At 41.8% G+C, this 8,812-nt stretch overlaps 1 protein-coding gene across 10 annotated transcripts in view; it reads left to right on the plus strand.

Annotated features, from left to right (window-relative positions):
• CFAP70 (cilia and flagella associated protein 70) overlaps positions 1-7,679 on the plus strand; it is a 115,228-nt gene extending 107,549 nt beyond the window's left edge. For all 10 annotated transcript variants that reach the window (XM_077946616.1, XM_077946618.1, XM_077946621.1 and 7 more), the window contains 2 exons: positions 5,237-5,284; positions 7,386-7,679. In XM_077946616.1, coding sequence (XP_077802742.1) covers positions 5,237-5,284; positions 7,386-7,466 — 129 coding nt within the window. In that variant the 3' untranslated portion in view covers positions 7,467-7,679. The remainder of the gene's footprint in view (positions 1-5,236; positions 5,285-7,385) is intronic.
• Positions 7,680-8,812: the final 1,133 nt, after the last annotated feature.

Raw genomic sequence — 8,812 nt, forward strand, 5'->3', positions numbered from 1 at the left:
TACCCGAATCTCATCTTGAATTGTAACCCCCACAATTCCCACTTGTTGTGGAAGGAACCAGGTGGGAGGTGATTGAATTATGGGGGTGGCTCTTTTCTGCACTGCTCTCCTGGAGTGAATGAGTCTCACAAGATTGATGGTTTTAAAAACGGGAGTTTCCCTACACAAGCTTCTTTTTGCCTGCTGCCATCCACGTAAGACGTGACTTGCTCCTCTTTGCCTTCCACCATGATTGTGAGGCCTCCCCAGCCACTTGGAATTGTGAGTCCAGTTAAACCTCTTTCCTTTGTAAATTGCCCAGTCTCTGGTATGTTTTTATCAGCAGCATGAAAACTGACTAATACAGTAAATAAAAAATTAAAAAAATTTAAAAAATACAAAGATTAGCCAGGTGTGGTGGCGGGTGACTGTAGTCCCAGGTGCTTGGGAGGCTGAGATGAGAGAATCACCTGATCCTGGAAGGTTGAGGCTGCGGTGAGCCCCTGTGATGGCACCACTGCACTCCAGCCTGGGTGACAGAATGAGATCTTGTCTCAAAAAAAAAAAGATAGACAATGCCAAGTAGTAACAAGGATGTGATAAACTGGAATCCTCATACATTACTGATAGGGTTGTAAATTGGTACAACACTTTGGTAAACAGTTTGTCAGATTCTAAAAAAGTTACATATATTTACCATATGTCCCAGCAATTCTACTTCTCTATATCTAGCTAAGAGAAACAAACACATATGTCCACACAAAAATTTGTATACGAATTTTTATCACAGCATTTAATAATAGCACAAAACTGGGAACATTTTACATGTCCATCAGTGAATGGGTAAACAAAATGAGGAATATTTACACAATGGAGTACTACTCAGCAGTTAAAATGAAATTCTGATTCATGTAATAATATGGATAAACCTCAAAAATATTATGGTAAGTGAAAAAAGCAAGGCACAGAAGACTATATATTATTTGATTCTATTTACTTGAAATAAGGAAAATAGATCAATGGTTGCCTGGAGCCAAAGGTGAGGATGGAGAGTAAGTGCAAACAGGCATGAAAGAACTTTTTGGAGTAGTAGGAGTCTTCTAACACTGGATTGTGCTGATGCTTGCACAACATAACATTAAAATTAGTGAATTTTATGGCATGTAAGTTATGCCTTAATATAGCTATTTTTTATAAAGACACTATATAGCACCTGCAAAATGAGAAACAGATGGATTCTTCACTAAATGGTGATAGGACAACTGGCTACTATCCACATTAAAAAAAAAAATTAGTTCCTTACCTCACACACCACACACAATTCCAACTGGTTTAAAGACCTAAGTTTTTTTTCTTAAGAGATAGGGTCTTGCTCTGTTGCTGAGGCTGGAGTGCAGTGCAGTGGGATGATCCTGGGCTCAAGGGATCCTCCTGCTTCAGCCTCCGGAGTAGCTGGGACTACAGGCATGCACCACCACTCCTGGATAATTTATTTTATTTTATTTTGTGTAGAGACAGAGTCTCACTATGTTGCCCAGGCTAGTCTTGAACTCCTGGCCTCAAGTAATCCTCATGCCTCAGCTTTCCGAAGAGCTGTGATTACAGGCATGAGCCTCTGTGCCCAACCCTAAAGATCTAAGATCTGAGTCCTTTTTTTTTCTTTTTTCTTGAGACAGGCTCTTGCTCTGGTATCCAGGCTGGAGTGCAGTGGCAGGAACACAGCTCACTTGCTGCCTCGACCTACTGGGCTCAAGTGATCCTACTGCCTCAGCCCCCCAAGTAGCTGGGACAACAGATGTGTACCACCACGCCTAATTTTTTCATTTTTTATAGAGACAGAGTCTCACCGTGTTGCCCAGGCTGGTCTTAAACACCTGGGCTCATGCAATCTTTCCCCCTCAGCCTCTCAAAGTGCAGGGATTACAGGCATGAACCACTGCACCCAGCCCTGTGCCCATTTTAAAATCAGATTGTAGAGATTTTCCTTATTGTAGCAGCTGTTTATATAACCTGGATGCTAATCCTCTGTTATAAATTCTGCAAATATTTATAATAAAGTCCTTAAACTTTATTTTAGTGTCATTTTTTATACCTGAGTTTCCAACTTTAAAACTGTGGGAAAATCACTTGAGCCGGGAAGGTTGAGGCTGCAGTGAGCTGTGATTGTGCCACTGCACTCCAGCCTAAATGACAGAGCCAGACCCTGTCTCAAAAAAGAAAAAAAAAAAGGAGGGGGAGGGGCATGGGGGACAACATAGGAATATGCAGTTTGCTAATGTGGAGATTGTAAAAGTTAGTACATGTATGAGAAGAAGCTCTGTGTCACTAGTAAGCATAAGAATGCAACTTAGAATAATGATGTGGCAGAAATTCACAGCCATCAGATTGGCAAAAATTTAAGTATGGTATTAGCACTTATCGGGGGAACCAGCCCCCAGTATTTCAATGTAGGTTCTTTTCTATTTTCCCTAAGTGTCGGCCGGTCTGAGAAATAAAGGGAAAGAGTACAAAAGGAGAAATTTTAAAGCTGGGTGTTCGGGGGAGACCTCCCATGTTGGCAGGTTCCGTGATGCCCCCTGAGCTGCAAAACCAGCAAGTTTTTATTATGGATTTCAAAAGGGGAGGGGTGTACAAATAGGGTGTGGGTCACAGAGATCACATTCTTCAAGGGGAATAAAATATCACAAGGCAAATGGGGGCAGAGCGAGATCACAAGACCAGGGCGAAATTAGAATTGCTGATGAAATTTCATGTTCCACTGGGCACGCATTATCATTGATAACATCTTATCAGGAGACAGGGTTTGAGAGCAGACAACTGGTCTGACTAAAATTTACTAGGCAGGAATTTCCTAATCCTAATTAGCCTGGGGGCGCTACAGGAGACCGGGACTTATTTCATCCCTTTTCTGCAACCGTATAAGACAGACACTCCCAGAGCAGCCATTTTAGAGACATACCCCTGGGAATGCATTCTCTTTCTCAGGGCTGTTCCCTCCTGAGAAAAAGAATTTAGCGATATTTCTCCTATTCGCCTTTGTAAGAAGAGAAATATGACTCTGTTCTCTCTGGCCCCACAGGCAGTGAGGACCAATAGTTATCTCCCTTGTTCCCTGAAAATTGCAGCCATCCTGTTCCTTTTGGATGCCCAGATTTCATATTGTTCAAACACACATGCTCTACAAACAATTTGTGAATCCCTGCAATCATCACAGGATCCTGAGGCGACATACATCCTCAGTTTATGAAGATGACGGGATTAAGAGATTAAAGTAAAGATAGGCATAGGAAATTATAAGAGTATTGATTGGGGAAGTGATATATGTCCATGAAATCTTCACAATTTATGTTCACAGACTGCACTAAAGACAGGTGTAAGAAATTATAAAAGTATTAATTTGGGGAACTAATAAATGTCCATGAAATCTTCACGATTTATGTTCTTCTGCCATGGCTCCAGCTGGTCCCTCCATTCAGGGTCCCTGACTTCCTGCAACAAGCACTGATGAAGATTCTCATAATTGCAATTGGATGTAAATTGGCACAACCACTTTTAAGTACAATGTGGCATCATTTAGTTATATTAGTATCTACAATTTGGCAATGCAATAGCTAGATATAATCCTAAGAAAAATACAAGAAGATATGTATAACATCTGTAATCCCAGCTACTCAGGAGGCTGAGGCAGGAGAATCGCTTGAACCCAGGGGGCAGAGGTTGCAGTGTTGAGATCGCGAGAGTGCTGAGATCGTGCCATTGCACTCCAGCTTGGGTGACAGTGAGACTTTGTCTCAAAACAAAAAGAGGAAGGAGAAGAAGAAGAAGATAAGTACAAGTATGTTTACTGCAGCAGTGTTCATGATAGCAGAAAAATTATTTTTCAAAATTGTTTTGGCTATTCTGGATCTTCACATCATTTGGGCCTCTGCCTCCTTGTGGCAGGAGGGAAACAAAGTAATAGTGGTAGGAAGGGAAGGTGTGCTGGAAAATGCTGCTGGCAATTCAGTGAACTTCAGGTGGGAACATTTCAAAGTGTAGATTTGTAGGAAGTAAGGGTTTAGGGTATGAAAGTTTTGTGAACTAGTAAAACTTTCATATGGACTAGCATTAGTCAGAAAATTGGACTAGATATTCCCCAGGTCCCCTTCAGACCTGAACATTCTGTGGTTCTTACATATTTAAGCTTTACTAAGTGACTTTGGATACTCTAAGTTAGTTACTATGTGACAAACTCAAGAAGTAGAATAGTGGATTCATATTATCTCATTTAACTTCTGGAGGAGTGCTTCATGCAAAGAATAATATCAACTGGGGGGAGTAGTGTTCTTATCTCATATCCAGATCTTCATAGTAGTAATTCTGATACCTACTTTTTCTAATTCCTAGAGACAGAGTAATGTAGTAGTTAAAAACTTGGACTCTGGAGTCAAACTGCATTGTTTTAAACCTGGCTCCTCTACTTACTAGCTTCATAACCCTCGCAAGTTACTTATCCTCTCTGTAAACTGGGAATAATAAATAACAGTAGTTATCTCCTAGGTCTTGAGGATTAAGAATGAACTTAAAGCACTAAAAACAATATCAATAATGAAAACAATGTAAATCACATAGTATGGACTGGTAAGTGTTAATTATTATTAACAGAATGGCTTCAATCGTAAGAGGAACAAATGACTCATGGTGCTTTCAAAAAGGTGAGAGGCCAGGTTATCTTTAAGCTTTTCAAAATGAAGGAGGAATTTTTTTTCCTTTTTTTTTTTTTTTGAGATGGAGTCTCACTCTGTCGCCCACGCTGGAGTGCAGTGGCACAATCTCAACTCACTGCAACCTCCACCTCCTGGGTTCAAGCGATTCTCCTGTCTCAGCCTTGCGAGTAGCTGGGACTATAGGCACGTGCCACCACACTCAGCTAATTTTGTGTATTTTTAGTAGAGATGCGGTTTCACCGTGTTAGCCAAGATGATCTCAATCTCCTGACCTCGTGATTCACCCGCCTCGGCCTCCCAAAGTGCTAGGATTACAGGCATGAGCCACTGTGCCCAACCAGGAGGATTTTTTTTTTTTTTTTTTTTTAAAACCTTTTTCTCCCTACCATCTTTCATTTGCTAGCTTTCCCTCTGAATTCAGAAGTTTTAACTGGAAGGTGTAGAAGCCTCTGCCTAAGTGTAGGTGCCTCTGCCTTAACTGAGGCAATGTATTTTCCTTACCATAATGTTTATGACCTGTCATCATCACCAGCTGCTGTCCTTTTTTTCAGGTTGGGCGGCAATTAGAAGCTGAGCAGGCCTACAAGTACATGATTAAGGTATGACACAGATGCCTCTGTCATTTGCCTGCCCCATGTTGAGGGTGGGAAATTAGGAGGGAGGTACTGGCTTAATTCAGGATTTTCATAATGTGAATATTTTTCTAGAGGCTTTTCTTAGCATCTTTGCCATTGTTGTGGGGCTGCTGGGTTTGTAATAATAACCTATGTATTATCATGGGTGATCTTTCTTCCAACTCTTTAGAGAGAATATATAATAGTTAATAGAAAGGTAGCCTGGGAGTCAGTCAACCTGAATTATGATTCTGGTTTTGCCATTAACTTACTGTGTTAATATTGTGGGCTTCATTTTCCTCGTGTAATATGTAGGGGTTGGTCTAGTCTAGGGGGTCAGCAAACATTTTCTGTAAAGGGCAAAATAGGAAATTTTGGGGGATTTGTAGGCCAAATAGTCTGTTGCAACTACTGAACTCTGCACTTGTAGTACAAAAGCAGCTATAGATAATACATAAGTGAATGGCTGTATTCCAGTACAATTTTACTGACAAAAAAACGGGTAGTGGCTGGGCATGGTGGCTCACGCCTGTAATCCCAGCACTTTGGGAGGCTGAGGTGGCTGGATCACAATGTCAGGAAGTGGAGACCATCCTGGCTAACGGTGAAAACCCGTCTCTACTAAAAACACAAAAAAATTAGCAGGGTGTGGTGGCTGGCACCTGTGGTCCCAGCTACTCAGGAGGCTGAGGCAGGAGAATGGTGTGAACCCGGGAGGTGGAGCTTGCAGTGAGCCGAGATCATGCCACTGCACTCCAGCCTGGGCGACAGAGCAAGACTCCGTCTCAAAAACAAACAAATAAAAAACAGGTAATGAGCTGGATTTGGCTCATGAACAACCCCTGGTCTGTTCTATCAGTTACATATACATATATATTTTGAGACAGAGTCTTGCACTGTTGCCCAGACTGGAGTGCAGTAGCACGATCTTAGCTCACTGCAACCCCCACCTCCCGGTTCAAGCGATTCTTGTGCCTCAGCCTCCCAAGTAGCTGGGATTACAGGTATGTGCCACCATGTCCAGCTAATTTTTGTATTTTTAATAGAGACAGGGCTTTGCTATGTTGGCCAGGCTGGTCTCAAACTCCTGGTCTCAAGTGATCTACCCACTTCAACCTCCCAAAGTGTTGGAATTACAGGTGGGGGCCACCATGCCTGGCCTGTTCTATTAGTTATGAATTCCAAGTAACTTGACTTGAAAGACAGTGGTTTAAACAAGTTAGTTTTTTCTCATCTAATGAAAAGTCCAGGGCTCATACCACAGCTCCACAATGTCATCAAGGAACCCAACATCTATCTTTGTGCTGCACTAATTGTAGCATGCAGTTTCTATCCCTCATAGTTGCAAGACAGCCAGTGTAACTTTCTATCATATCCATGTCTCAGGCAAGCTAAAGAACAATAAGGGAAAAAGGAAAAAGGGGCCATGCTACTTCACTTCCCTTTAAAGGACTTTCCCTAAATAAAGGGCTTCTCCAGGTGTCCTACCCAATGACTTTAGTTTACATTTAATTGGGCCACAATTGGTCATGACTACCTCTAGCTGCATGGGAAGCAGGAAAATGTGGCTTTTTAGCTGATTGCATTGCTGCCTTGAAAAGAAATTAAGATTTTGTTACTAAGAAAAAATCGGTATTCAGTAGGCTCCTAGATGCCTCTACTACATTTCTAGATTCTAACACTAAAACCAGATCTAATATAAGCCTATGATTTCTGTCTCTGATTCCCTGATATCACTTGCCAGATGGGAATACTATGCATTAGCCAAGAGATGCTGGTAATAATGTGAACACTTTTTAAAAATAAAAAAGTAGACTTTAATGAAGTTATCTTACAAAAAAATGTACAAATCATGACTGTTCAAAGTGCTTGATGAATTTTCACAAAGTAAACATATCCATGTAACCAGGACAAGGTTCTAAGGTCTTCTACTGGAGTTTTCACGAAGTAGGGAAAGAGGAAGAGCCAATTCCATCCCCGGGAACTATGTTCTTTAGCTGTAGCCCCACAAAAGCGGGGTCTTCAAAGCCACATAAAGTATATCACGTATGACATATATATTTCCATTTCTTTCTCTTTCATGTAGCTGAAATTGAAAGATGAGGCTCTGCTTGCAGAGATCCACACACTACAGGAAACAGTTGGCTTTGGAAATCCATCTTTCTGATACCCCTCCAGCTGAACAATTTTCCGTATGGGACTCTTGAGTTCCTTTCCTTCCCAGAGAGTTTCACCATATCAAGTCTGCAGCTGGAGAATGAAAGAATCTTCACCATAAACAGAGACCCATTCATTTATTTCCATTGGCTGTGTTACTGGATGTTTTACTGGTTGACAAGAAACTGGGTCACAATAAAAAACGAAGATATGAAACTCAAAATTCATCAGTGTGGTTCTGGAGTTAACGTATACTGAATTATATGTAGGTATTTAGTTATATAAATAACTATAGTGTAATTGCTATAATTATATGGCATATATATACATATAATAAAATTAAGGTATAATGGGGTCATTATTAGGGTTTCTGATGAAAGCTTATTGGATCACTCCTGGAGGAAGTCTGGTGCTAAGGTCTCTGGCCAGGTTCAGTTAACTGAAATACAAGAATTAAGGCATCATTTTCAAAGGTGGCCCTGGAGGAAGACTGCTATGCTGGGTCACTGTATTAGGGCAAAGAGCATGTTAGCCCTTTGGAACTAACAATAAACGAAAAAAGCTGAATAGAGAGGTCTTTGCTGAAGGTGGAGCTATTGACACCTTCTCACTACTGACACCTTCTCACAGGCATCTTCATGGATCTAAACCACTAGGGCTCCAAGGAGACACCATTTCCCTCATCACTGAGGCCATATTCTAGGGCTACAGATGTTTAAAAAAAAAAAAAAAAAATTATACTTCACCTCTGCCCTGGATCACAGCACGGCAAAAGCAGGAATAACCTCTCCTTTATTTTTTAAGGTGTGATTGCCTCGACAGGGGTGGGATGACAATAGGAGGAAAGGTGAGAGGTAAATTAGTTTTAGTTAACGAGAAGGATAAAGTAAACTCTAGTCACTTATAATCCTTCTTCTAGTCTCAGCCCTGACACTACCTCCTCTGTGAAGTCTTCCTCAGCAAGCATTAAGTCTGCCTTCTCTGCTCGCTCTCCTTGCACTGAGTACTATTGATCGCCCTAGTTTCTCCGCTGTCATCTCACGGTCTCCCCAGCGGACTGTGAGCTCCACGAGGAAAGGACAGCGCCCTTTAGTATTTGCCTTCTCAGCGTTGCGCCTGGGCAGCAACGCCTGCAAGATGGATGGATGGTGTAGCATTTCTCTTGGAGCGCCTGGGATTCGCCCAAAACTTCTGACTCCAGCAGAGACTCAGAAGCCTGAGAGGGATCGCACCGTCACGCCCACAAGACACCAGGAGAAACGTCTCTTTTGCAGCAGTTTAAGGTACGTTAGGGGTCACCGTGTTGCATTGTGGGAAGTGTAGGGCGGCAAGCGGAAGAGGCGGGGCGAGTGGACC

This window comes from Macaca mulatta, chromosome 9, assembly GCF_049350105.2.
Source record: "Macaca mulatta isolate MMU2019108-1 chromosome 9, T2T-MMU8v2.0, whole genome shotgun sequence".
In the NCBI taxonomy this organism is placed as follows: domain Eukaryota; kingdom Metazoa; phylum Chordata; class Mammalia; order Primates; family Cercopithecidae; genus Macaca; species Macaca mulatta.